This window comes from Chiroxiphia lanceolata, chromosome 7 (genome assembly GCF_009829145.1).
Source record: "Chiroxiphia lanceolata isolate bChiLan1 chromosome 7, bChiLan1.pri, whole genome shotgun sequence".
NCBI classification, from domain to species: domain Eukaryota; kingdom Metazoa; phylum Chordata; class Aves; order Passeriformes; family Pipridae; genus Chiroxiphia; species Chiroxiphia lanceolata.
This window is the reverse complement of record NC_045643.1, coordinates 10,694,597-10,722,554: the sequence shown is the minus strand read 5'-3', so window position 1 is coordinate 10,722,554 and position 27,958 is coordinate 10,694,597. Positions and strand designations below refer to the sequence as shown.

The 27,958-nt window shown below is 37.5% G+C and overlaps 1 protein-coding gene across 8 annotated transcripts; it reads left to right on the top strand.

Moving 5' to 3' along the window:
* BOLL (boule homolog, RNA binding protein) lies at positions 1-27,445 on the top strand. 8 transcript variants are annotated; one of them, XM_032692727.1, is made up of 11 exons: positions 1-404; positions 2,985-3,125; positions 6,060-6,151; positions 8,333-8,387; positions 10,655-10,736; positions 13,728-13,894; positions 14,406-14,477; positions 15,249-15,296; positions 16,386-16,511; positions 17,946-18,020; positions 23,360-27,445. In XM_032692727.1, the coding sequence occupies exons 1-11, from the start codon at positions 387-389 to the stop codon at positions 23,432-23,434; spliced, it is 951 nt and encodes a 316-aa protein (XP_032548618.1). In that variant the 5' UTR covers positions 1-386; the 3' UTR covers positions 23,435-27,445. The 8 variants fall into 8 exon arrangements, 6 of the variants coding, with proteins under 6 accessions (XP_032548618.1, XP_032548613.1, XP_032548614.1 ...); XM_032692722.1 differs by having other exon boundaries at positions 3-404; positions 2,982-3,125; positions 17,943-18,020; XM_032692723.1 differs by having other exon boundaries at positions 4-404; positions 17,943-18,020.
* The last annotated feature ends 513 nt before the right edge of the window (positions 27,446-27,958 follow it).

The following is a 27,958-nucleotide window of genomic DNA, read 5'->3' as shown; positions in this document are numbered from 1 at the left end:
GAGCGGCAGCGCCAGCGGGGCCGGGAGGGGGCGAGGCTAAAGGGACCCACGGTCGCCTTCTCGCAGGGATCTCGTGAGGGGGCGCGGGACCCCCGGGGAGAGGCCGCAGGTTTTCGAAAGAGCCGGTTTCCCGGGGCAAGGTGGGGCCAGTCCTCGGGGACCGGGACGCGGCGGGGCGCTGGGACGAGGAAGGGCTGCCCCGTCCGCCCGATCCCCGCGCTCAGCGCCGCCTCCGCCCGCAGCGCCGCCGCGGGGCTGTGTCTGCCCCGCCCGTTGCAGGCCCGGCCCTGCTGGCGCTCGCCGGCCGGGCGCGAGGCGGAGCTGAGGAGCGCGACGCGTGCCGCGAAGGTGCCGGGAACGTGCCGACGAGGCGGCTGCGAGGACCGATGGATCCCGAGGGCGCGGTGAGGAGCCCGGCGGGGCTGGGGAGCCGCCGGGGCGGGCGGGGAGCGGCGGCGGGAAGGGGAGCGGGAGTGCGGCCGTCCCGCCGGGGTGCCCCGGCTCACGCCCGCCCGCGCGGCGCTGCCGCCGCCGCCGCCATTTTGTCTGCGGCCGCCTCAGGGTGCAGAGAACCCACCACCGGGCCCGGGTGTGCGGGGTTATCGTGCCTGGGCTGCGGGGTCCGGCTCCCGGCCTTACAGCGCGCCGGCTGTGGAAAATAGAGCTGTCTGGGGAGTTAGGTGCGGTGAATCACCAGGCCTTCGTAGGGTTTGGTTGGCGGACCGTGGGGTGTATTCACTGTAAAAACGCAAATAGCGCTTGCGCTGAAGAGCGGTTGTCAAGCGCACTAAATAAAACGTAAAAATGTTGTTGAATGTACACATCCGTATTATTTGGGCAAAATGATGGAAGTTTATAAACCGGTGAAAACAAATGTTTGGGCAAGTGATGTTAGAACATATCTAACTTTTTTTTAATACTATTATTGTCATACTAGCAATAAAGAGGTAGTTATCAGAATACAGATCTTAACTTTAAAAACTCACGGGAATTTACTGTGTTGGGAGTTCACAAGTGATGTGGTTAATTTCTCGTTTCTTCCATTTGGGTTTTTTGTGTTTGTTTTGTTGGGGTTTTTTTAATAAGACAGCCCTTAAAACTTGTATGGAGAAAATGCCATCTGAGCTCCTTGAGGTAAGGAATACATTTTGGCTGTGATGTCAACTGTTAATTGTTATAGTTAAATCCAGAAGCTTCCATGCTGAACAGAGTTGCCAGATAATTATACAATTGGAGTATTGTCTTTGGTGTGAGAGATGGACTAAGTAACCTGTCTTGTCCTTCAAGAGTTTTTCCTCTGCAAAAAACCAGTCCTCTTCCTAAAGCCTTTGAGACTGTAGCAACTATGTTTGTTCCTTGCCCCGTAGTGTTGGCTGTTGTTCAGGTTGGGCCTTGCTCTAGGTTAGTATTCCCAGTGGGAGAAATGCACACGGGATTCTTCAGAATAGATCAGGTTAACGACTTCGGGTTTTCCTCTGCCCCAAATGTGTGTTTAGTAAATTGTGTGACTTAAACTGGATTTATTGTCTTTAAGGTATCCAAAACAATAGCATTAACACATTACTCAGAATTCTCAGGTAGCTAAGGAAATAGCAAATAATCTTAGAAGGGCTTGCGGAGCGAACAGAAAGACAGATTTTTTTTTCCTGACGTTCTTTTAATTGCTGATCTTCCATTTCTTGCTACACTGCAACTGTCAGCCTTTACTTTTTGTGTGTTCTAAAGAGAAGTGATTTGGCTTTGTCCAGGAATGCTTAGAGGCACAGCCAAGAAAATGCTGTCTTGTCAATGGGGGAAAGGCAAAATGTGGAAGTAAAACAGTGTAAATGAAAGGGGGATCCTATGAAGAGAACTGTATAAGAGCAGAACTTGATTTTCTGCTCTGGTTTCAGAGAGGCTAAAATGCACAGATACTACAAGAAGCAAAAGAGCTTTGTACTTGATGCAGTAGCTTTCTGTGTTTGAAATATACTTGCATGTGTTGTGTTGGACCTCACTACAAGTTTTAAGGGTTGAGCAATAGTAAGAAAAAATACATTTATCTCAGAAATCCTTTCACAAGAAAGATTGGAGGCTGAGACCTTTAGATTCCTACTTTTAGTTTTCACTGCTCTGCTTGTTATTAGCCTTGGTATCTGCAGCCTGCAGCAGCTGCCTGTATTTCAGCTTGGGCTGCTTCCCTAGTGGTACTGTCAGGGCACTAGAGTCCAGGACTGGTTTTATTAAGTTTTTTGGGGAGGAGGGTGGGACAGACTACCACAGCAATAACGGTCTTGAAGCCTTTATTGTAATTTCTGTTGGAGAAGTTAGTGATAATACTGTGTAACTGCTTTACAGCTGTGACCTCACAGTTAGGGTTGACTTGGTAAGGCAGTATGCATTTGTTTTGAAAAGAGTTTCCAATAAAATTAGTTCACAGGGGTAAGTTTGGTGGAAATTAAAACATCAGGAAGTTGGTAGGCCAAGAGAGTGTTGAATTAGAAGACTGTAGTCTTCAAGAACTATTCTCATCAGTTGTACAGAACTTGTTGATTTCATGCCAAGTGCTTGGCACTTGGAAAATCAACCAGAAGCTGTTGCAAAGGGCAGGGTCTTGCAGATGTGTGTGAGAGCACGAATTGTTAACCATGTCCATTCTATATAGGTTTAAAATAAGGACTTCTAAGAGGTATAAAATAATTTCTGAAATAGATTTATACATCAGGGTGCTGTGCAGATTGAACCAAGATTGGTGGATTAGGTTCTAAATGTCTAATTTGGAAAAATGTTAAACATTGAACTTCAGACCATAGTCACTAAGTTACTGAATTGCTTTAAATTAAGCTTATGTTTAAACACTGAGCTGCATTCTGAATAAAAATGTGGTTTGTGTTCAGTTCAGCATTTACTGTGCTTTTGAAAAAATTCTGTATGGTCTGTAGAGAATTTCCATTTCCTGACAAATAACTTGTAAGATTTTGAAAATGTTTCCTTTCACCCAGCAGGTGACAGATCAGATGCAAACAGAATCTTTACCTCCATGTCCCAGCACGGTGTCACCGGTACGGTTAAATAATCTGATCAGTTCTCCAAGGTTCGGAACAGTTACTCCAAATCGTGTCTTTGTGGGAGGAATTGATTTTAAGGTATTTTTTTCCTATTTTTGCTGCTAAATGATAATGTATAACCCTATAAAAATCAACAGGAAAGAGACAGTCATGTGCTTGCTTAGGTGGTAAGTGCCCTTCAGTGTAGTGTCCAAATCAATAGTAGAGAATAAAGCTTTAAGCCTTGATTTACATATCTGTCCTACAAAGCTGACTTGGTACACTGAGCTGCTAGAAGCTTTCAACAAACCAGATCTTCAGAATTTTCTCTTCTCAAAGAAGATGGCTTTTGTCATCAGTAGAGCTTGTGGTAGAAAAGTATGTAGAAGTTTATGTATAATACCTAGTGTAATTTAATATACTGTCACAATGTTACATGAGGCAAACAAGGCAAATGTCAGTAGCTGTAGTTCCTCTAGCACTTCTCTTCTGGTTCATACAAAGAAGCTGCAGTGCAACTATTCCTCACTTGCCACAGTAATTTTCTCAAAGACAAGTGTTTGGTTTTAAAACATACGAAAGCTTGTCTGGGTAATTTGCAGTACTAATCTTAATTCTTAGAATGCTTGTGCCTTTGTGTATTCCCTAAAACCCTCAAGTAGCAGTGAATATTGAGCTACTCTTACACTGGTTAGTTGCTCTCAGCATTTCTGACAAGGTACTTGGCAGATCTTTATACCAGCTACTCCCATCTTTTTCTTTCTTCCTATTTCAGGTAATTAAACCACTGACTTTTGCAAGACATGCTTGGTCTGCTTAGCTGATGTTTTGTTCCTACCAAGAGTATAGTCTCTTCCTTAATCCTCACTGAGGATCTTTTGAGTGCTGTCTCGTTTGAAGAGGAATAAGAATTTACAATTCAGACTATTTTGCATAACAAGTGCAAGAAACTCCAGGATCTTCTAGCTCATTTGGCTGAGATAATTCAAATAGACATGTTTGTAATTTGAGATGTTGTACAAGGCCTTCAGGATATTTGAGCTTTATCAAAGAGGCACAGTAGCTTTTTGCACTAATAGTAAGCAAATGACTAGAGGTATAAAAAGACCTCACTCTGTTCTGTCTGCACTGCAATTTCAGAGGTTAAAACACTTTTCTACCTAATGTACCAATATTTTTGGTAGTTATCCTCCTTATTGTTCATTTTGAGGGGTTTCTTGACTTCTTGGTTCAGTTGCTGATACTTCAAAATTTATTATTAATCTTATTTTTAACAATAGAGTTTAAGCATGCTTGTAAACCAAAAGAAGATGGAATTTTGCTGGGGGGATGAAACATCTAAAAACATTTTAGCTGCTCTACCATTTGCTATGGCTCTTTATATCAAACAGTCTTAAATTTCTTATCAAACCATAGGATTTTTGTGTCAGTCTTAACTTGTTTTCTGTTGGGAATCTCATGGCAAAAAGGATTGGGTTTCATTGGGTTTTCTCACCCCAAAAGTCTTACTCAGGTCAGTTGGGGACATATAAAAGCTATTTATTTTATTTTTGTGAAAAAGGGAGACACTAAACAAAAACTTATTTGCTTTCCAGCAAGTTCTTTTATGATTTTGCCAGGCACCACCATTTGGTCTACCACTGTAGCAGTGATTCCTGTTTGTCAGAGGAAACATCTGGCTGCATAAATTTAGAGAAACAGTTCAGTAAGAGAAATTGGAGTTGGGAACATTTTCATCTTGTTATGAAGAGCACTTTCTTTAGTGGTGTGGTCCACATGTCTTAGGCTAGTGCTAAGTCTTTGCCTATGTCATTCTCAAGAATGTGACAAATGCCTTTGTCTTAAAAACAGGAAAAGGCAAGTCCTGAGGTGTTTCTGGTAAACTTCTCAATATCATGTTTGTGCACATAATTGCAGATTTCACTGTGTATCTTAGAACAGTGTTTTCTTCTTATTCCCCTTCAGTCACTGCTCTGCATGTAAACTTTCCAAGTTTATAGTCTTGTGTAGCAGTCCCTCATGTCTGTGGATGACACTTGGAGCACTGATCAGTTTTAGTCTTGGATGAGGCAGATAAACCTTTGATGTGCTGGAAAGGATCTAATAAATTACATACATACAATTGAAAACAATGGAAGTAATTCACTTATACCAGAAGTTATGCTTTACTTCTACTTTAGGGAAAAGTATAAATGAATGATGCATGCATGTAACTGTACTTCTTCCAGTGTTAGAGATACTATTAAGTAAGGACTGTGTAAAAATGAAAATCTCAAATGTGGTGTTTAGGGCACCATATGGGATACATATTTACAAGATGAGAAGATTCATAGAAGGTAGGTGAGTGATGGTGTAGTTTAGGTGTGCCTGTACATTGGAAACTTGTCTTGCTCCATATGTATTCAGAAGGGTCAAGTTTCTTCCAAGTTTTAGACCATTTGCCATTGAAACAACTTTTTTTTTTATTATTTAACTTACAGTGCTTAGTTCCTTTGGTGGGCCTGTACATATTTGCAGTTCTCAAGTTAAAACTACTTCAGAAAGAGGGATCATGGTGTATTCAGTGGATTTGACCACTAAATCATTGTGGGTTAGTGGGAATTTTTTTAATAAATGTGACCTATGTATATCCTTTTGGAAATCTATGTACTCTGCTGTTTTGAAGTTTGAAAATATGGTAGTGATTTTTAATACTGTAAACTGCTCTAGAATGTAATTCACAGAAACTAAAATTCAGATCTAGTAAACCTGCTTCAGTGGTCTTAGCTGTGAAAGGGCACTTGTTACATAAATCTACTAAAGAGGAGTTTTAATTACTTTCTAGTGTTATTGATGAATAATAAATGCAGTAATTAAATGGCCTGTGAGGCTCATACTTGTTCACTCTTCTCTCTTCCTATCCAGGGTTATAATTAGTTTATAGCAAACTTTATTCAAAGTATGTCCCTTAAAAGTTCTATGGTAAATATTCATTGAATAACTATGCAAACCAACTCTTCCTTTTTTTTTTCCTCTCTTGAATTACTGTACTAGACTAATGAAAATGACCTGAAGACATTTTTTGCTCAGTATGGCAGTGTGAGAGAAGTGAAGATAATAAATGACAGAGCTGGAGTATCAAAGGGGTTGGTATAGTAGAATAAGCTTTTTGTGGAATTGAAAAATATAAAAAATTTGACTGACTCTAGTAAATTTGATTGATTTTCATAGCTCAGAATATTAATTTTTTTCATTGATCTTACCAGCTAATCTATCTGTGCAAAAATCTGTTCTTGTCCTTTAATATTTCCATATAAATGTCTCTAATTGGCATAACTAAAACTATAGTTGTATTTGTAGAAGATGAAACTGTGTGCAACTAGGACAAAATCAATAGTTTTCATTTTTCTAGGTTTTTTTGTTAATAACAATTATTTAAGTAGGTAATCCTAAAAAGGTTATTTAGTTATTAAATATATTTATTACTGGAAGGCAGTTTGGAAAGAAGCCTAAAAATGAAGTAAGAGGTGAGATACACCTGATTACGCTGGAGTGCATGGCAGTAACTGAGATTTTTTTTGTGAAGACTTTTGGAACAAGAGCATAGGGGACAAATCTGCCAGTGAATCATGATTACAGAAAAGGGGGACTAAGAGTGGAAAGCAAAAGTAAGAGAAATGCCCAAGAGCAAATCTGAAGAAGGATTAAGGTTGTTTAGTAAGACTATTGCTAGAACCCAAAGGATGGTGATGCAGATAAGGTGGGGAAGTGCTCTGCCACAGAAGGGTGGGAAGGGGGCTGAAGCAAAAGGGAATGTGTGTGAGAACTGGTACCTGTGAAGTTCTCTCTTGAGCCTCTCAGTGCTGTCAGAGCTTAACACGTATCAGCAGGTTACACACTGAGCTGCAGACCTTAGCTCAGAGTGAGCACTTCCATGACGTGATGGACTTGGTCCTTGTCACTAAGGCTTTTGCTCTTTTATGCAATTCCAAGAAATATGAGACTTGCAGTATGTGTGTCCATATAACCCATAATAATTATGCAGTTTTGATTGCCATCGTATGTCTCACAGTAAATATGTTAGAAAATAATTACTTTACGTGGTGCAGGGATTTCTTTTGAAATGCAAAAATAGGCTTCACTGCTTCTCCTTGAAAAGTGATTTTAAAAACTTGGGTGTATGTGATTATGTCTTATTAGTTTATTGTCCAGGCAGTCCATAGAATGATAAATCTGTGTAGGTAAGGTCCCAAGTAAGAAAATAGTTTGTGTTCTTTGAACATGGAAATGTCCTGGTTTGTTTAGAGAAGGCAATACAAGAAAAGCCTGCAAATTTAAAAGTATAGCTAGTCAGACTTACTGAACCTCCGTACTAAAAAGAAGCATGAAAATGCTCACGGAAAAGAACTTGTATTGCAAAATCTGATCTGCTGGCAGGAGAGACAGAGGCCACCTTGACATCATCTGTAATCTGACTGAGAGATGAACCATGACCCTAAAAAATTATGTGTACAAAAAAAATACTAGAAGTTTTCAAAAGTTTTGAAAGTCAGATTAAGGGGTGTGGGAGGAGCATTTTTGGTTTTTACATACATATTATATATGATCAGATACTTACTTTGCACAGGCAATGTCACATTCAGTGGCCTAGATTACTCTGGGAATGAATTGAGGGTGTTTGGAAAAGCAAGAGTTGTGTGTAGAAAACCTGTTTGATTTACTGCAGCAGCTAGAAGAGGTATGGTGAAAGACTGTGTCACAAAGAATGAGAATTGCTTCATCTGTGATCACCACAGAACTCTTTGTAATGCTAATCATGTTAAGAATTACAAGAATAATTCCCAGATAAACATTATCTCTGCATTGCTGCCTTTTCTAAGAACTCAGTTTAAAATGATGAATAGTGCATGTGGAAGTGTGGAGCGTTCACAGTTGTTTCTGAAGTAGGTTGGAGCTGTACTATAAATTACAGTATAATAATAATTTAAGATTAAAAAAAAATCCCAAGTTTCTCATCTTGGTCACCCACAAGAATTCAAAGCTTTAGATTAAAATGTTTGTTTAATAACAATGAAGGAACTTAAGACATAGGCTGAGTAACAAGGATGGCTTTCTATGTGGGCTGCTTATTCACAGTGATACATTACCACATGCTTAAATAAGAAAGCTGTGAAGAATAGAGTTGTTACTGCAATCTTTACTTCTACTATTGTTTTTTTTACCTGTTAATTTGCCTTGTAATGTCACTTGTACTGTATATTGACAAGCAATGTGCAATGTTTGTAAATATGAACTTCAGAGACTTAACATCTGTAATTTTTATTTAGGTATGGCTTCGTCACTTTTGAAACCCAGGAAGAGGCACAGAAGATTTTACAAGATGTAAGCAGTAGTCCCCCTTGTGTTTCTCTTTTAAATAATTCATTTCACATTAGGCACGAGTAGCTCTGGTTGAATGATCCTCTGTTTGCCAAGTTACATTTGAAGATCTGGTTGGTTTGGTCTCATAGTTAATAAAATGGTTTAAAGAGATCCAAGATAAGATTTATACTGAGGTCTTCTGGAACTAGGGAAGGAAAGTGCTAGTTCATAGTACTGATCTTGACTTTGACATCCAGTCTTGATGTTCTTGATCTGTATGTGGTCTGCAGTTAGTACAGAGTTATAAAAACTTCATCCTTCAGAATTGCTTTCATTTGCTTTACTAGAAAATCCACTCATGTCAAGATTTTTTTGCAGGGAGTTGGGAAGATAACTGCTATCTTTTTATTTTGACATGTTTGTTTGTCAGACCTAATGTAGTTCTTTTTAGTGACAATTAGGTTCACTTGACATCTTAAATAACGAAGCTCGTGTCATGTACCTTTTGCTTCTCCTCAAAGCTACATGGCTGTGTTGACACTGCTTGTAGAGTCTCCCTTGAGACATGCTTAGCTCTTCAGCTGTATGTGAGCTCCTCAGTTCATTTTGGCTTCTTAAATGTATGCTTCATGTTCTGGTTGGAGCATATTGGAAAGATCTGTCACTCAGGTTTTATTCATGTGAAAATCCAGGTGGAGGGGGGAAAAGGCTCAGAGGAGATGGCATCTAAGATTTGCAAATTGCCTTCTCACAATTTATAAGGCTGGTTAAAATGTTGAAATTCTGAACCTCTGGAAACTTTTGTATTAAAATTCAAAATAAGAGCTGAGACATTTTCAAAGGAATTTTCAGTGTGTTTTCAAGAAATAGTTATGTGGAGCCACAGACAGGAATTTCTTGAGTCAACTGTTTTTCTTCCTCTCCTGTTTTTATTGCTTTATTTCTGTAAACTAAACAGTAATGGTACTGAGTACCATTGTGAAAATGGTTTAATATATTTGCCTCTGTAACTGAAAGGCTGCTTCATGTCAAGTCTTACTGATGCCTTACTGATGGCTACTCTGTCCTTTAGTTGAAACATTCTGCAGTTCTATCACCTCTTTCATCTTTACATATTTCTGCTATTTCACAGTCAACTTGTAGCATCTAGGTCTTTCTGCATCTTAAGCTGAGAGTTTCTAGACTTAACGTAGGAAATCAATGTTTTCCATTTTGTACTCTTGAATTTATTTTTATATGATATTCTGATCATCCTTTGGACTGATTTTTGGGGGGTTTTTTTGTATCCTACTTTTCTATTGTGAGTAATGTCTCCAGAAATTTCTTTTTCTATGTTGCAGTCTTCTAAATTACTAAATTGTGTTAGTATTGAGAACCTTTGAGGAGTTTCACCAGGTTACTCTTTCTAGTCATATCCTATTAATACTAGTGTTTCTTCTTTCTATCTTTCTGAAGTGATTTTTTTTTTTAATTCATTACAGTTTCTCCTCCTAGTCTTCACTTTCTATAACATCATCTGTAATTTTGCATGCATTGCTGTGTTCTTGCTTTAGAGAAATCTATAAGGATTAGGTATTTCTCTCAACTGTGAAAGTTGTGCATAAAAAAATATTTCTAACCTCTGGTAGATCACATCAGTGCTTTGGTAAGAATCATCTTTATGTTGTTTTTGTTGGAATGCAGTTTGACTGAAATGTACATCTGTTTTCTAGGAGTTGCTCGGTGTTTTAATAGGTTCTCTGTTTTAATAAGCATAGGTATGTTTGCCATAGTTAATATTAGTTTATGAAGTCCCAAATGGAACAAAATAGTTTAGTCTCTTCCTTGCTTTAAATCTAAAAGGTGGGAAGTTCTGAGGCAGTTGAGTGAATATGGGCATGTTACATTCAGTCCTTATAATCATAGACTTTCTTGTTCCTGTCTCTTGTAAACTATTGTCATGATCCCAAAAAAATTAAGTCTTTACATTTCAAATTGTCCATTTATGTACACATGTGCATTAAATGCATGGAAAATAATCTGCTGAAAGGTATAGATGCCAGTTGCAAATCAAGAGGCTCCACGAAGAGTAAGTAATGCTTGAAATGACTAATGATTAATTTTGTGTGTGTGCAGTCTAAAGTTAAGATGAAAAAGGAACTAGTGTAGCTTGTGTGGGGTTTTTTTGCAATGCATTGTAAATAAAAAGCAAGGGAGGATGAAACCTAGTAAGTGCCTTGTCTACTTGTGATTTTCATTTCTCAGATGCCTAGATCTATGCAGAAAATAATGTTTTTCTTTACTTCTAGGCTAAAAAACTCAATTATAAGGATAAGAAATTGAATATTGGTCCAGCAATACGAAAACAACAACTACGAAGTCCTAATACTCGTATGTATCTTTACTTGTATTTGTGTATTATGTGTCATTATGAATATAAGTTTTAAACTGTACCTGGTCTGACACAGCATTAATACTATGCATGGAATATGCTCAGAGTGGTTTGCAGTGGAAGTAAATGCATGCCAGTGGAAATGTCCAGTTAAATAGATTTATGGTCTTTTGGTTCTTTTATCTCTCTTAATATGTTGTTTGCTTACTTTATTGGAAAAGGTTACCTATCTAAGAACAGTGGACATTCAGGTTGCCTGGCAGAACCTTAAATCTAAACATCTAGACTGTCCTGGCAGGTTCTGTGGGATAAATCAGGCTGTGCTGGGTAGTTGCACTGTTATTCATTGATTTCTTTATGTTGTCAGAATCCATCAGGACAGTTGCATCTTGCTTTCTTTGTTAGAACCATAAGGAATGGGTGGTTGCAGTCACCATCCTGTTCTTGAATTGTTTGCTGTAAGATACTGAATGGATACTGAAAATGTATAAATCACCAACTTTAAGACAAGATCTGTGAGTTGTTCCTCAGTAAGGGCTGTGTGTCAGATGTAAAATAGATTTCTTCTGTAAATGCAGCTGGCAATGAAGTCTACTTGGTAACTTTGCTTCAGTATTTGTTCTGTGGTACCTTTTGGAAGTTAGGAAAAAGCCCAACCTTTTGCTCATCTTCAGTCAGAGGACAATACAAAAGAATTGTTGGTTCAATTCTGATGCTTTCTTTAGTTTCCATCATGTTACCTGTTAGAAGTAGTTCATGTGTACACTAATGCTGTTGGTGCAGATGTACCTGCTGAAGACAGGAAGTGTGCTGCTTCCTTCCTCCCCTTGTGCCTAGATATGCCCTTTTCCCTTGTGTTAGTGTATGGGATATTGTTTCCCCAGGGGAAAGCAAATCCTTTGTTCCAACTGTATGGCTTCTTTGCTCTAGAAATTATTCAGTGTGATCTTTGCTCAGTCATCATCAAGAGGTTATATACCTTAGGGGTTTTTTTTTTCCCCTGTGCTTTATTTCCCTTTCCATCTTTGACTTGTACTTTCTCAGTTGTGTTGCCTGACTTGTGGTGCTTCCTTTGTCTGACTCTTGTGCTGAATGTGTATGTTGATAGAAGAGACATCTCTGTGTTTTAATTCTGAGACATGAGGGAACAGGGGTTTAAAAAAAAAGTCTTGAAGAAAGCTGCTGTGTCCTTTTGAGATCTGTGTTTGTGGACTTGTTCAACTACCTCTACCCTCTCATGCCTAGGATAGTTCTGTGATACAAGATCATATTGACATCCAGGATGTATCCTAGGGTTTGATTTCAGTGTGTCTGCTCTCATGCTCAACCTGTCTAACCTTAGTTGCTAGGGTACTTTGTCCTATTGCAGCTCATCTTGGGGTATATGAAGCCAGAACACCTAGACTTGCAATATCACTGTAGAGCTGTGGTTCTGTTATATTGGGCAGAATTAAAGGGCTGGCCAATATATTGCTGTCCTCTACAGCCCACATATAATCTAGTGCCTGTCTTCCATACTATTAAGCAAAATGAGGTTTTAGCTCTTCCCTTGTCATAGGACTTTGAACATACTGGGAGGGCCACTTGGTTTGCTTTTCCCCAGCATCAGAATGTGTTTTTCCATCACAGTGAGTTTGCTGGGATGGATGGAGATTTCCTTTTCCTTTGCCAGAGACTTGCTCAACATAAGCAGAAAGTTTGTGCAACGTACTCTGTAGTTAGTGAAGGGGACAGGATTGTTGGCAGTGGGATCCTGTTGATCTCATTTGAGATGTCAGTAACTGCTATTCTAGATTGCTTGCTGGAGCTGGAACAGCCTTTATGTTTTCAAAGGTATGCTTAACATTATCCTAACAAGCATCTCAGCCTGACCTGTCTGTGGATGACATTTCAACTGTATTGTATCCAAGTGTCTTCAGGCTTTTCTGGGTATTAGGCAAACTCTTCTGATCAATAAAAGCTCTTGAATGACTGTGGGCCTTCTTGGTCTTCCACTGAGCATAGTGGTGACCTCTGCAGTGTTCTTTCTGTCTGTAAAATGGCACTTCATGGTGGCACACCTTTGCAAGGCAAGATGGAAAACTAAAAATTGTTTGGTAATTTTCTTTATATTGTGTTCTTCCTGCTTTTTTTTTCTGTGCCACATTACTACTTTGTGATTTCAAGACTTTAATTTCAGTTACAGAATTAATTTTCCTCCTTTTTTTTTTCCCTACAGAAGTCTTGTCATATTTGAAACTGAAATTTGTCTTCATGTTTGACATGGTTTTGGAAAAACAAAGTCCTGTCCTAGCCCCCCCTAAAATGTAGAGAGGAATAGAGTTGAGGTGATGTCAGAGACAGTGTTTGAAGGGGAGAGACAATCTGTGCTTAGGGTAGAGATCCCTTTATTTGAATAGCACCTGCTGTCAGCACCTGTCAGAGGGTGGTGCAGATGGAACTCTGAGATCAGACCATGCTGACTTGTAGGCCCTGTCACAGTGACAGCATTGCTGAGAAATGTCCCTGTTGCTGATGTGTATAAAACCAGTTTTTACGTTTGACAGTCTTCACTGAGAAACCAGACAGCACTTTGTAATAAAATAATTGTTGGTTTTAGTACTTGAATTCTGTTTCAGCTATATATGAGGATGTGGAGGTTACCCATCAAAATCTCCTATAGTGTCAAATTACTTTTGGACATTTGGAGATTAAAAATATATGTATTTGTAGGTACCTGGAGTTACCTGTGTTTAATTTATATGCCTGTCATCTTTTGCAGCTCTTCCCATCTACCTCTGGAGACATCCTGTGACCATCTGCCTTTGTGGTTTTGTATTTGAGAGGGAATTGAGATGGCACTAGGCACACTGCTCCATGTTCTTTCCTTGGAGTATTTTCTTTCTCTGAAGATCAACAATGATCTTCCCTTATTTTTTTTCATGGTGCACACATCTAAAAAATAAATTGTTTAAGTTATTTGTAAGTAAGCTTTCAAATGTCTATTCCAGGTTCTGCTGTAACACCACAAGCTGGTACAATGTACACAACTACTGCTGTATCACCAGAAGCTGGTACAATGTACTTAACTACTTCGAGTGGATATCCATATGTTTACCATAATGGAGTGGCTTATTTTCATACATCTGAAGTTTCTCCTGTTCAGCAGCCATGGCCAGTAAGTAATTAATTTTGGGATATATGCTCTTTCTGTGGACCAGGATGAGTGCAGTGTTTTGAGTCCCTCATACTTTGTTTCTTCAGCTGTGCCTTGTGTTAGATGTTTAAATGGTTTCCTTATGTTAACTGTTTATTTTGTCCTTTTTATATCACTTCAGTTTATTTTGCTTCTGCAGGGGACTCTTGCTTTGGTCTGACCTGTTGGACAGGATAGTCTGTATCAGTCTGGGCCTTACCCCAGGAGAAGTTCTGCTTTACTGTCTCTAGACAATGATGGGCTAGTGCTTTATGGAAAGAACTCAGTGAATATGCCAGGGATTTTATTTCATCTAACATAGGCTCTTAGAAACAGTGATTTTGAGTAATCTTAAATTTAAGTTAACTTGGTAAATGCATTTTCAAAAGGGAGGGGAGGTGGTTCAGCATTATAGTGCTCTGGAGCTGTGCTTAACAGGAGTGACAATATATGAAATTGCTGCATTAAGACTTGTAACTTTTTATTTTTGAAGTCACGCTCGGTTTCCAGTTCCCCTGTGATGGTGGCGCCTCCAGTTTATCAGTCTCCTACATATCATTATCAGGTATCTGTTTAAAAATGGCTTTCAGACAAACACTGTTCCTCCAGCCATGCAGCACTGTTTTTGTGTGTTTGCAACACTGTCACAGCTGTTTGTTATTAGGAAGTAAAAAGTGATAGCAAACACATTTTAATTTCATTGGCTGCTTTCTTTAAACAACAGTTTCTCCTCCTTATGTAATGCCATGATAATATAATATAATTAGTTTTCTTTTGTGTTGCAAGACAACTGGCATAGTACCAACCTCTTATCATCTAAGCCAAACTCCTGCTGGAGCAGGACTGGTCAGATCAGTTTTCTTGGGTACTTTTCCAGTTGGATTTTAAATAGCTCCAGTGATGGAGATTCCATGACCTTTCTGGATAGCCTCTTGCAATAATTGACCCCTCTCTCATAGTAAAAAAGACTTTTTTCCTTATAACTACAACATTTTCAGTGTTCCCACTAGGGTCCATTGATTCTTGTGGTCTGAACACATCTGCTGAGAATCTAAGTATTTTTGAAACTTATGAAATGACCAAGTCAGAGGCTGAGTGAATAAAAATATTCCTGAATATTTTTATGAATAAAAATTTATTAATGCAATGTTTTTATGAATAAAAATGTTCCTGAACTTCTTGGAACTTTAATGAAAATTTTTCTCTTCTTTTTGGTTTATCAGAAATAATTATGGATTTGAGATGACTGTGGTTTAGTATGTTAGGAATTCTGGTATTCAATGTGTATGCATATGTTCTTAATCACATTTGGTAACATCTTTTTGTTTGATTTTAGGCACCAACACAATGTTTTTCAAGTCAGTGGCAATGGTCTGTTCTACAGGTAAATACAGTTCATAGTTTCAGCATTTTAGTTTTACATTTCACCTTATTCAAAGGTATGGTGCACTTACCTAACTGTGACACTTCCTACTATTCACAACTTAGTTGAAATGAGTATTAATTGCTATGTTTTAGCAGTGCATTTACAAGATTTGCTAATACAGCAGAAGGCATAAAATAGCATCTATTGCAACATCAAATACAAATCTGATATAAAGAAAGCATCTTACCCTTGCCTCTCACTTTGACAAAAAGTTTGTAATAAATTACCTAATAAGTTGTCAGAAGCAGGTGAAAACTGTCAAATTCTGTTGAGAAATGAGTATTAAGTAGCGAATTAACTGATATTGTGATGTTTCAAAGTATTGTTAGCAGAAGCATGTAGAAGCATAAGTAGGGTGAAGTTAGACCCAGACCCTTGAAATAGGAGGAAGAACTTGAAATTGGTGACTTGGTCATTTTGGGGGGAAGAATGTATTGGTTTTGTGATCTCTGTAGCAGAGCAGCTTCAAATGGGAATCTTGACACTCAAGGAACTTGAGTTTGAAGCTGAAGGGTCTGAGTCCTTTAAGACTGAACTCATTACAGTGTGGCCTCATTACTTTAGCAGCAGCCAGCCTTGTCCAGTTATGGACAGATTCCACTCTAATAGATCAATCTGCTGCTTTGCAATTGGAGTGCTGAGTTACGGAAATACTGGGGGGGGTTGTTTTAAAACAAAAATACTTGTTTTGCTACTGTAACATCTTTGCAAGGGAAGATTTTAACTGTTGTATGTTGTTGTGATCTTGAGACTAAGTGTCAATTTTACAAGTTTTATTATTTGTCTAACAATGCTCTCCAAAATGCAAATAAAATCTGAAAACTATGAAAAAATTACTAAAGAATGTTTTGGGGTTTTTTCCTTCCTCTTACCTGACCTTCCTACCCACTTCCCACTCACTTTTTCTTTTGTTATCAAAGGTGAATTTGACACTTTCTTCTAAAGTTGTGTCTCCATTTATATGTAGCAAAGAAGATTGTAAAATAAGTTTTGGTCTTTACAGTGCCTAACTAATGTAATTTATTAAAATAATGTGCTTTATTTCAGTCTCCTACCTCTTCACCTCCACTCTTATATCTGCAACCATCTGAAGTCTTTTATCAGCCAATAGGAATTACCCAGGAAGGTGGATGTATATCTCCACCTCTGCTAATGGAAGCTGCAGTTCCTGAGGTATTTTTAAAAAGTAAAAAAAAGTACTGACAATTGAAGTGCTTGTCTGCAATTGAAAAACATCATGTTTTAATTTAAGCCCTGGCTGTTCAGAGCACTTAGGTCAATTGTTCCTATACCCATGCTGCTGTTAAATAACTTCAGGTGTCCTCAAGTTAGAATTTCTCTTCCATTTTGTCAGAGGATGCTCTGATTCTGAAATATTTTTGAGGGTCAGAAGTGTATTACAGACAGCAGTATAAGGGCTAGTCAGTTTGTTTTATTTTAAGTAATGTTAAAGTAAAATGGGAATCAGATTCTTTGGAATACTGGGTTAATATACCCAAACCATAGTGGTTTTCTGAAGTGATTCTTCTGTGCAAGTAGAAGCTTGTGTCTAAATATTGCGGTGATCCAAATGAATTACTAGTGGTTGAATGACTGAATTGTTTACAATTTTTTTGCTTCTATATCAGTAGCATTTATAGTACTAGTTAAGAGATTCCTGATGTACAATAAGGCAATCTCTTCATAGTTGTATATTAAAAATGACAGTAAAAGGCTACAGAAAAATTTAATTTTACATTTTTTTTATTCTATATTAATTGGTACTTCTCTTAAATATTCATTCCTTATGAATAGGGATTCCAAAACAGATGTTAAATTAGGACAATAATCAAATATTGTTTCAAAAGTTAACGTGTATTTTGTTGCCAAGAGAAGTTCCAAAACCGGTGTTTCAGATATCTTAAGTGGAAAATTCTGGCATACCAAAGTAATTTAATTTCCCTACAAAGACACAGAATTAATACAAGACATGGATTGTTGGGGTTTTGTTTTTGAAAGTGCATAAATCTTGGTATTTTTTCCATAATTATATTATTAACAGTACTCCTATTTTACCTTTAGTATTTCATGAATCAGATATAAACTTGTACAGAGAAATTTGAAATATATGAGCACTAAGAAAATAGAATTAGTTAAGGAATACTTGGGTATAATGGGCTCTTGGTTTACAGGTAGGCAATTTGTTCATGTTAAAGGAAGCAGTGTGTGGAATTTCAGAAGAATGGTATAAAATTCTGTATTATTTGTATGTAAATATCTTGTAAGTCTGATAATGCTGGGAATTACACTTCAGTGTGTGAATTGACACATTTAAACACTGTTCCAATTAGAGCTGAGTGAAATGGATGTGTAGTAGAGAAGCTGCTACTTCTACCAAGGAAAGTGATTTGTGACGCTGATCAAGATAGATGAAGTTTACCAAACTCTGGTACAGTAGGGAAAACACAGACTTAAATATTTAAATTGTGGGGTTTAAGAAGTCAGTAGTTCAGACAAACATGGCCCAAAATTTGACATTTCTAAGGATTCTAAATTCATGTGACAGGCTTGCAAAAAAGTAAGTTTATGAAAGAGGTTTTTCTGCTAATTTTTTTTTTTTTATAGCAGCTGTATTCTGATCATGGAGTTCAAACACTACATCACCAGCCTTATGCCCAGAGTCACATAGCCATGCCTGCAGCTGTGAGTATCAAACCAAGAGAGTTAAAGCAAGCATTTTGCAGTACTACTGTCCCCTTTCTTGAAGGGGGGACAGTAAGAGAAGAGGGGTGTGGGTGAAAAAGTCTTTTATTAATGATAAGGAAAATTGGAAGCATTGCAGAGAAACGAGATTTTTCTTCACCTGAAGCTTTGTTACAGGGGACATACAAGTTACTTACTTTGGAACTATTTGGGGAAACTAAAAAAGAAGAACATGGCTAGTTATTAAGATTGAGATTCAAAGAAAATACAAATGAAAAACATATTTTGAGAGAAAATGGTGAACCTCATTCAGTTCTTTGAAATATTGGTTACGAATCTTTGTCTCTTGTCTCTGGGTCTCGACATTGAATTCCTTTCTTTCAGCCTTGTATCGAACCTCATGTTAAGGAGAGGTGGGAATTTGAAACCTGTAACATGAAAAGCTCTCCCAGGTGGTCACCTCTAGGTGTCTTTCTGTGCAGTTCTGATTTAGAAAGGCCATTTTAAAATATGATTATTCCATGTCACCTGATGCAGGTTGTTGGATGTTTTTGGCTCCCAGTTTAAGGTCCTTTCATCTAAATTAATAAGGCTGTTCACTCTAAAATAATGTCAAAACTGATTTGCCTGATAACAAAGATCTAAAGTTATCAGTAGTTGATATTACAGCACTTACTCTTCTGTGAAAGATGCTTACTCAGCTGCAAGTGGCAGACTAAATAGGAGTGGAATAAAAGCCATGTTATAGGCTAACTTTTTTATGTATTTTTAATTTATTTTACTTTTTCTTAAAGCATTTTTTTCAGACTCTTGTGTAACAATAGGTACTAAATATTTCCAGCAGAGGGGGCTGTAACATAAGTGTCGTCTTGAAATAAACTGCACTATATTTCCTGCTCATTTTTCCTGGTTTTCTCAGAAGTCTTGTTATCTAGAATTGAAACTCTGTTCAGGTCTCAAGTAGATTCACAGATACAGTTAACCCTTACAAAGATGTACTGAATTCTTTTTTTATTCATTACAGGATGATGCCAAATAATAGTTAGTAGTTCTAAAATACAGTTCTTCCTTAAAAAGTTTCCAGTTATCTTTTCACATCCCCACTTGGAGTTTGAATGTATCTCACGTGTAATGAATGTGATCAGCATGTGTTGTCTGTCAGTGTGGCTGAGCTCTCAGCAATGATGGAAAAAGCAAATGCTGTCAACAGACTGCTCTGTATGAAGCAGGTGGTTGTGTCATTACTCCCCAGCTGTATAAGAAGACTGCCTGGTAACTGTAGTCTTCTTAAAATACCCCAACAAATGTATCTGCTACTTGAAAACTGCCAAATAGTGACCACAGAGGAGAAAGCAGGAGCCTAAAGGAGTGACTTCACCTTGAAGGTAATCTGCTGATTGCCTCTACTGCCTTAGGAATTGCACTGGGAATAAATATGCACTTTATACTAGGTAGGTCATATGGTGAGAGTAGGATGGGTACAGCCAATATCCAGGTATCTTTGGCAATTGTAGACTTCTTACAGCTTTCAAATGCAGCTCAAAACAGAGCATGCATTGCAGTCATAACTAAAAGAAATCTCAAGAGTGAACAAGCAAAATGGATGAAATACCAATTGAAGAAAATCACAGATTTTGAAGTCAGCGTTTCCAGTGCTGTACAAGTGTATAAGAAGAACTCAGTCCATTTGTCATGTAAACCATGTAGCAGTTAACAAAGGAAGCTTTAATTCTGATAATTCTTAGTTTTTCATTCTCTGTTTTACCACTTGAGTTACATCAAAAAAAAAAGCTAGTTTTTAATAAAAAATTTTTAGTAGTGCTAAAGGAAATTTAGAAGAAAATCTTAGATTCAAATTCTGTATTTAAGATCAATTTTGAATCAAAAATACTACTCTGCTCCCTGTGATCATGTGTTTGCCAGTGACCATTTGTGTTTTACTTAAGCTGATTTCTTTTGGCGATTTATAGCATGTTTTGTTCATGAACATGTGGAAAGGACTTCATATATTCACATCTACACAAATGGATAAAGTTAATGTTCGTTCTCAAAGGCTGCCAGGTGACACTTTATTTAAGGAAGTATGAGGTGTTTTCATCTCTGTTTGGATGTTTCAGATTCTATATCACCCTCCAATAAGGAGATTAATGTTTGGATGCTCCTAGAGGGATATGTATGAGATGGTGTTTGGTAGTAAAACCTGCAGTTTTGGTAGTCTACAGTAATAGGGGAAACTTGAGGGGAAACTTGAAATTTGTGGGTTTTTTATTTCAGACCTGGAAGAAATACCTGTGAGTTAAATTTTGTTTTTTTTCTGGGTGATTATCTTGTTCTGAGGCACTGGCCTGGTAAAGGTGTATGAGGGGGCTGAGCCTGAGGGGCTGAGCAGCACAGTTGCAGTCTGCAAATAGTGAGCAGAGTATAAAAGGTTCTACCCTGTGGAGGTGGGCAGGTGGGTGGGGTTTACTTTGTTTCATGCTTTTAGCTTTTTTCTTTTTATTCATCCCTTTGAGCTGCAGTGTACCTGCTGGGGGGTAGGCATGGTTCTGGTCTGTCAGAGTTGCTGCTGTTCCCATAGTCTGTATCCAACAGAATGTTTTGGCTGACATCAGCAGTGGCAGATCATGCAGTGTCGTTTGTGTTGTAGTTTGTGTATATTTGAATTCAGATCTTAATGGTGAATGATGGCCTTTGGCACCATGGCCTTCTGGTAGTGAGCCTTCTGTGACTTTAACTGAACTTAGTGCACTCTGGTTTTCTCTGCAGTTAAGAGTAATAAGGTAAGACTTGTGTTGTCTGTGTGTATAATACACAGAAATACATGTGTTTATAAATGTTTGTGTATATACACATGCAAGTAGAGAAACATGTTTTTTCTAAGAGTTTTGATGTAACCACTTGGGGGAAAAGTTCAACAATTTTATGCTAGTACTGCATGCTATTGTCTGATATTCCATCTCAAGCAATAAATAGCACAACATATTTTCTCTATAGGTAAGTATTTTTTTCATTTATACATGCAGTGAAACAGAATAAACCTCTTGTTTAAAGTTATATTAGTCTAAGAAATTTGAATATAAACTTCTAGTTGTCATGGTTTCATTGCCAAGAGGCTTGTCACTGCCTGTAGCAAGGTCTGTTGCCTGTAAAACAGGCAAACTCCACCAAAACTGTATTTGCTAACTTGATATGAACATGGAAAGGTGCAGGTGGCATGCTCTTTCTCACATTGTTTAATTCTGTGTTCTCTTTACAAACTCCTTTTTCTATTCTAATAGTTTGTTCTCACTTCAGTTTACTGGGTTTGTTCTTTTGTTTTCCCTGATCTATATGTTCTCTCTCTTTACTTGACAACCTATGAAGCATTCACTGTTGAAGCATGTGGGCAGCTCTAGTCTATCTATATTGATTTATTATTTTTTTCTTGTGCAGTCCTTCCTTTGTGGCTGAGATCCATCATCAACATACCAGCTAGCAGCTGCGAGTTGTGGAAAACTTGGGGTCAGTTGTTTCATTGCAATGGTTGCTATTTATGAGTTGGTGCATAATAAAACATGCTCAGATCTAGCACAGTCTGCAGCATTACTTAGCTGCTTCCTGAAGTTTGTCAGTTGCCTAATAATTTTCTTCATAAAACAAATCCTGTATAATCAGTGTAATTCATTCCTGGGTAATAATGTAGATATAAATCCCATCATTTTATTTTTAGGTGAAGTGCCCAAGTTTTATGAGTTTAGATTGTTTTCCTTCAACGGGGAAGGAAATTTTCAGTATTTCCAACATGATTTTTGGTTTCTTAAAACTGTTTTAATTCCTGTATTGGCAGCTCAATTTGTTCCCCTTTTCTCCCTATTTTATGCTGTTTACAATAACTTGTTTTCATGGGGTTGTACTCTGGCAGGTGCTCAGTCATGCTTTTACTGTGGAAAAGCTGCCTCTCTTAGTTGTTTACACTTCTAAAAACATCAGGGTTTTAATGAAAGGAAGCTAGGGAGGAATGCATATTTTGCACATGTTAAAATTATTGTAATTTCTTATTTGATACTTTTAACAGCCCACTAATTTGTAGCAGGGCCTTACTGTTTGTTAAGGTGTGACTTCTTGTCTGTGTAGGTGCCCATATGATTTATCCCTAGCTATGGCTTCTAAACAGATAATAGAAGTGCAAAACTGAACACAGTTTTCTCAGTAGAGAAAGAGAAAACATGTTAGTGTTCCACATATACTAGTACAGGAGCCAAACTAAAGAGAAAGAGAAGTACTTTGGGATTGAATTTCTGTAAGGTTGATGTAATGAAAACTCATGACCATGGAACCTTGAAATTTTGGAAAGCAAGGCACAACATGGTGCAGAGCCAGTAGATGATGGAAAGAAACTGCCATCTGGAGATGATTGTGGGCTGAATATCTGGATAGAGGTGTATGAACTACAGCTGGTTGCATTAGGAAACTGTCAGAGCCAGAAAGGAGGGTAAAAAGTTACATTTAACAAAACAAAGAAGTTAGTGCTGAAAAGGCCTGAGCTAGTAAGAAGGTTAGAAAACAAACAGTTTGAGGCTGTCATATGGAGCAGTTAAATGGAGAGAGTAAAAGAGATGGGAGTTGCACACTGGGGCTATAGAGCAGGTGAGATAAAAAGGGAGACCGTAGGAAAACTTTATCTTTGGAAGAATAAACAGAAGAGTACAAGTATTCTGAGAACTGTTTGTGCCAGAACCTAAACAGTAGCTATGTCTTCTGCAACTTGCTTTTTGTCAGTGGCATGCACTAACAAATTACTTAGGCACAGTCCACTGCCTGTTTGTCATTTGCCTGTTTACAAATTAGGCAGCTTTCAGTTCTTTTAGCTCAGATTTTATAAATGTGTTAGCTACTAAAACCTTCCTGTAAGTATTATTATAAATAGCTATAGTAATGCATTGCTCTCATCTATGTTAAAGAGAATGCTAATGTGAAAAAAAGAATTGGTTAAATAGTTTTGTACTGTGACATTTTGTAAAAATTTTCCCCATCTAATTAGACAGAGGATACAATTGCTTTAATAACTTGACATACTTTAGTGAGACTGTATGATCAATGAACAAAACTGGGTTATTTTTTTTAGAAAAGAATTCTGAACTCATTCTAAGATTCCATACTTGTAAATAAAGGAAGATATTTCCTGCCACTATGTACTTCATCAAGGTGCATAATGGAAATTTGTTTTCCCTTTTTGAACCAAGTTTGTTTAGCTGATGCAATACCACACTGGGCTGTAACTTTTCATTGAAGCATTATTAATTTAGTAAATGGGACACACTTTGAAATAGAAACAACAAAGTATTTTTCCCTCTCTTTAGGAATGGAAGTCACGTTCTGTGAGAAGAAATTTTTCACATCCTTCGTCTGTGAGTCTGAAACCCCAGTATGCATGAAGTCATCATTTTCATCCTAGCAAAGATGACAGAATGGAAGAGTGCATTCTTACACTATTTTCTGCAGATGCTGTAAAACACTTTTTTTTAGCCATGTACTTTGCTAACATACCTGTCACATGGAGGGAATGTTCTTCCTGACTGGTTACATTTGCTGCAAGTGCCTCGGTTAATATACTACTCTTTTTTGTCAAGTCACAGAATGAAATTTTGTGGTTTGGTCAGGTAGAAACACATGAAATAACAACTTTACTCTGCACTTCCATTCTTAATATAAATCCTGTTACAGGACAAAATGGTGATTTCTGATACACAACCTACTGTATGAACTCCAGTTACTAACATAGATGGAAAGCAAGGGTACTTCTACTAAAGGGAAAATTTCACCTTTAATTTATGGGTTACATAAACTTGAAAGATACACTAGTTACAAAGTAAAAGCCATTTTGCCACATCCTGACAGCATTTTTGTGCTGTGGATTCAAATCTGTTTATTTAAATCTACGTGTATTTCATTTCAATTCCAAGACAGTTGGTCTAGCTTAAAGTTTTTTGCAATCAGTATTTTCTACTTTTATAAGGTATTTTACTTATGTGTCATTTTAGTGCTTGGGTATAACTTTTTAAAATAAAGTTTGGACTATTCACTTAATAACTATTTGTTCTCATCCTAACATTTTTCTTGAACATAGTAAGCAATATACTTCGGTTTATGGTATGTTTTTGACTGTAGAAAAAGGCAATGCTGCTTGACTACTTGCATTACAAGGCCATTGAAAACTTCCCTCTTGCTTCTTTGACCTTTTCTGTTGTCTGTGTGCAAAATTAGGAACTCCCTGGCAATATCACAAGTTGAGATGAAATACTGTTTTCTCCTCAACTTCAGGGAGATAATTTTTGTTTCCCCTCTCACCTTTGTAGAATTCCTTCTATGTATTATAAAAGCCAAATTCCTCAAAGGCTGAAAATACAGCTGCTGTAGTTAATAGGAGTGCAAGCTATGGCTTTTTGCTTCTGTAGGACTGAGGTCTTTATGTATGTAAAATATCCTTGAGCTGTTTGGGTTTTTTATCTGATTTGTAGTAATTTGAGGGTTTTCTTTTCAGGTAGCTTTGTTTTGTTGGTATTTTTTTCCCTTTCAACATTCAGGGATATTACCAAGTGAGCAAAGTAGTCAGTAAATAATTCATGTGTAATATGTAAATCTGTTTAAAGATGGTTCTAGTGATCAGTTGGAGTCTGTTCTGGTTTTAAACTGCTTTGAAATTGTTGTAAAAGGAGAGTCCATGTAGTGTGTCTTGGTTGTGAGTTTCCTCAAGTGACCTTCCACCTTCTGCTAGGTAGAAAAATATACACAAATATAATTTTAAGAGTTTCTGTTTTAAAAAACTCATTACCATAGCAGCAATGGGGGATTGTTTTACCAGTAAGTATCAGAAAAGGTGTACAACTTGTTGGATACATGAAGAGCTCAGCCTATTTTTGAAGGGCATCATCTGCTGTAAATTGTCACACTTCTGCTCCAGTCTGTACCACTAAACACATCTGTCCAGTTCTGTTTAATTTTCAGATTTTAGAACTCATTTGTACAAACATGTCACAAAAATCTTGGCTCATCAAAACAGTAGTTCATTTCCATGGAAGAATTTTTACATAGTATTTTTTTTTTAATGATACTCTCTCTAAAGGTGCCAAAGAAAGGTTATATGTTTTGTTGGAGCCTTATTTCTTGTCATGAAACACACATTTGATCCAGGATTCAGAAGATTGTCCTTGTTGTTGGAATCCGCAGTTTGTTTACCAAACAAGACTTCCTTGTTTTTAATAATGCTTTAGACATCCAAGTAGTAAGTTTTATAGTGACTAGTAACTTAAAAAATAAGTGCCTAGAGAGAAGTCTCTTGAACTAATTGCTTGGAAGTGTACAAATACTGTGCAGTCACTTAAAAGTCATCAGATTGTGGCTCTATTCTAGATACTCACAAAATGTAGTTTATTTTCCCTTAACTGGTACAGATGTTAGTGTGTTGATATTGAGTTGATCCCATGGCCTTTGCCTCAAAGATCACTTAAGAGTTCTTTTTATTTGCATGTGAACTTGATCGTTTGTAAGGATGTTCAGTGTCAGGCACTTAACTGTTCCCTGCAGTGCTCTACTGTGGGGTCTGTAACATCAGTCTGGAGGTGCTTTTGGTTAGGATTGTACCTCCAGCTCTTAACAATACTTTATTTTGACTTAAGACACCTAGAGGATACCAAGATGAAGCTCAGTGATGGCTTTTCTCTAGGAACTGGAGGTCACTGTTGAAATACTGAGGGTTCTTGACTGATTTTGTAGCTTATCTTTCCTCCAAGTGCTTGCCAGCACTGATGGCCTGACATCAGTCAGCAGTGACTGAACCTTTCAGGAGTTGAATCCTTCTGTAGACACAACTGAGATATAACTGCCTTACCACTTGTGAATCCCTGTAATGAAGTGATAGATGCATTGAGAAAGAACTACATTTCCTCAGGTTGTTGTTACCTTGATGTTCTAGCATTCATGATTTTTTTTTTGTTGTTTTACACTATACAGTATTCTCCTGCCAGTTCAGTTCTCCATAATAGGGAGATTCCTGTGCTGTTATACAGAAGTAATGTAGTTAACTGCAGATGGTCAAGTCAGGATTTTGGGGGTTGGAGAAAGGGCCACATTCTCTTTGGCCTTCTGCAGTTTCCCAGTGATGGTTGTAAGGCTTCATACATGTGCCAGGAGGGAACGTAGCAGGTGAGGGGTGTGCCCTGGGGACATTCAGTAACAGCAAATCATCCTCTTCATGCACTGGCTGTCATATTCATTTATTAGCAGACTAAACTAGTTTTCTGGCTTCTGCCCCTTAGAATTCAGAGTCCTGGTTGCTATGTTCTGTTTTCTACTGAGCTGGCTGATACAGTATTTCTAGTAAACACTCTATTTAATGCTAGATTTCTATGGCAGAAGGTTAGTTCTGACTTTCTCCACTAGATAACACTGGATAAAACCCCTGTGGACAGGCAGAAAGGTACTGAAGTTCCATCTCCTGTATTTTTCTGTGTTTAATTGATGCATTTTGCGTTAAGTAGAACTCTAGTTTACTGGCTTTTTTGGTTCCTGCTGCTTCTAATCTTACACATCAGAAGTCCATTCATTCTCCCTGAAAAACTGTTTACACTTTTCATTTTAAATTGGCAATTCTTTGCATTCTGAAACTGATTTTTCCAACTAGCTAATACTAAGTCATTGAGTAAACTGCATTCCAATAGTAACTGAGCAGAAACTAACAGAACACATGGCTCTCTTGAAGTGTTTTTCTCTGTTAACATAGTTTTAAAATATGTAGTTGTATTGCTGCAAAATAGCTTTTTAGGTTTGTGGCTTTTCAATGTTGAAGATGCTACAGTAGTTTTCAATTCTTTTGGTATGGAAGCTTCTTATGTTTCCTATTGAAAAAGAAAATTCATAGCTTAAAGCAGTATTTTAAGTGTACAAAGTATAATGCAGTGTGTGCAGTCCTGTACACAAATCCATATATGGCTGTTATACAGAAAATCCAAATCTAGACCATCGAGTTTCATTCTAGAATACATGGTTTTAGTTGATGGTGAACATGTGGCTGTGTTGTTTGATACTGTATTGCAGATACAGAGGGTATATTTATTGCAGCCTTGATAAGTGAGACTGTGGATGCATATAAATAAAAGCTTGGTAAACTTGCAGATCTCATTTTAGAGAACTGTTAGCAATTTTAGAAATCAAAAGCTCTTTCTATTGCAACTGCTTGTAATACAGCAATAAGTTTCTACAGTTTTGAATTTCTAGTAAAGTTCTGAGTTGGTAGCTAAAAGTTTAGTTCCAACTGGTCTGTATCTACTGTTTGGCTTGTAACTTTTGTTTGTAGCATTCGTGAGTAGTTAAATATGGGTTTAGAAAAATACGAAAAATGGAATTGAACTTTGATCATTAAACTATATTTTAAAGACTGCAAAAGCAAACTATTGTCATCTGTGTTCATTACTTTTATGCTACCATCTTTAACTTAATGTTCTAAAAGCTGGCTTTTATGCTCAAGTTAACATGTTTATAGACTGTGTTCCTGTCATGCTTACAAAACTATTCCTTAAAAAGAAAAAAAATTGGGGTGCAGAAAAAGCAAGTTGCCAAACCTAAGAGCCTTCAGAATGGAACTCGGGTACCTTCTTAGTATCTTAAAACCAACTCGTTCTATGAGGAAAAAAATAAATGTCAGTTCTTTACTGAAATTAATTGTTCTTGGGGATGGGGCTGTGAAAAATACTGGACAACTGAGTTGCAGAATTCTTCTCATGGGATTTTGGCTTTTTCTGTCATTATCCTCTCCCAAGCAAAAACTTTACATTTGCTTTCAGCCATAAAACAAAGGAAGTAAGCCTGAAAACAAGTTCAGAGAGGAACTGAAGTTCAGAAATGTTGCAGTTTGAGATATTGATATTTAGGGGGTTTTAAATGGTTTTTGAGTCCTGTAGCTG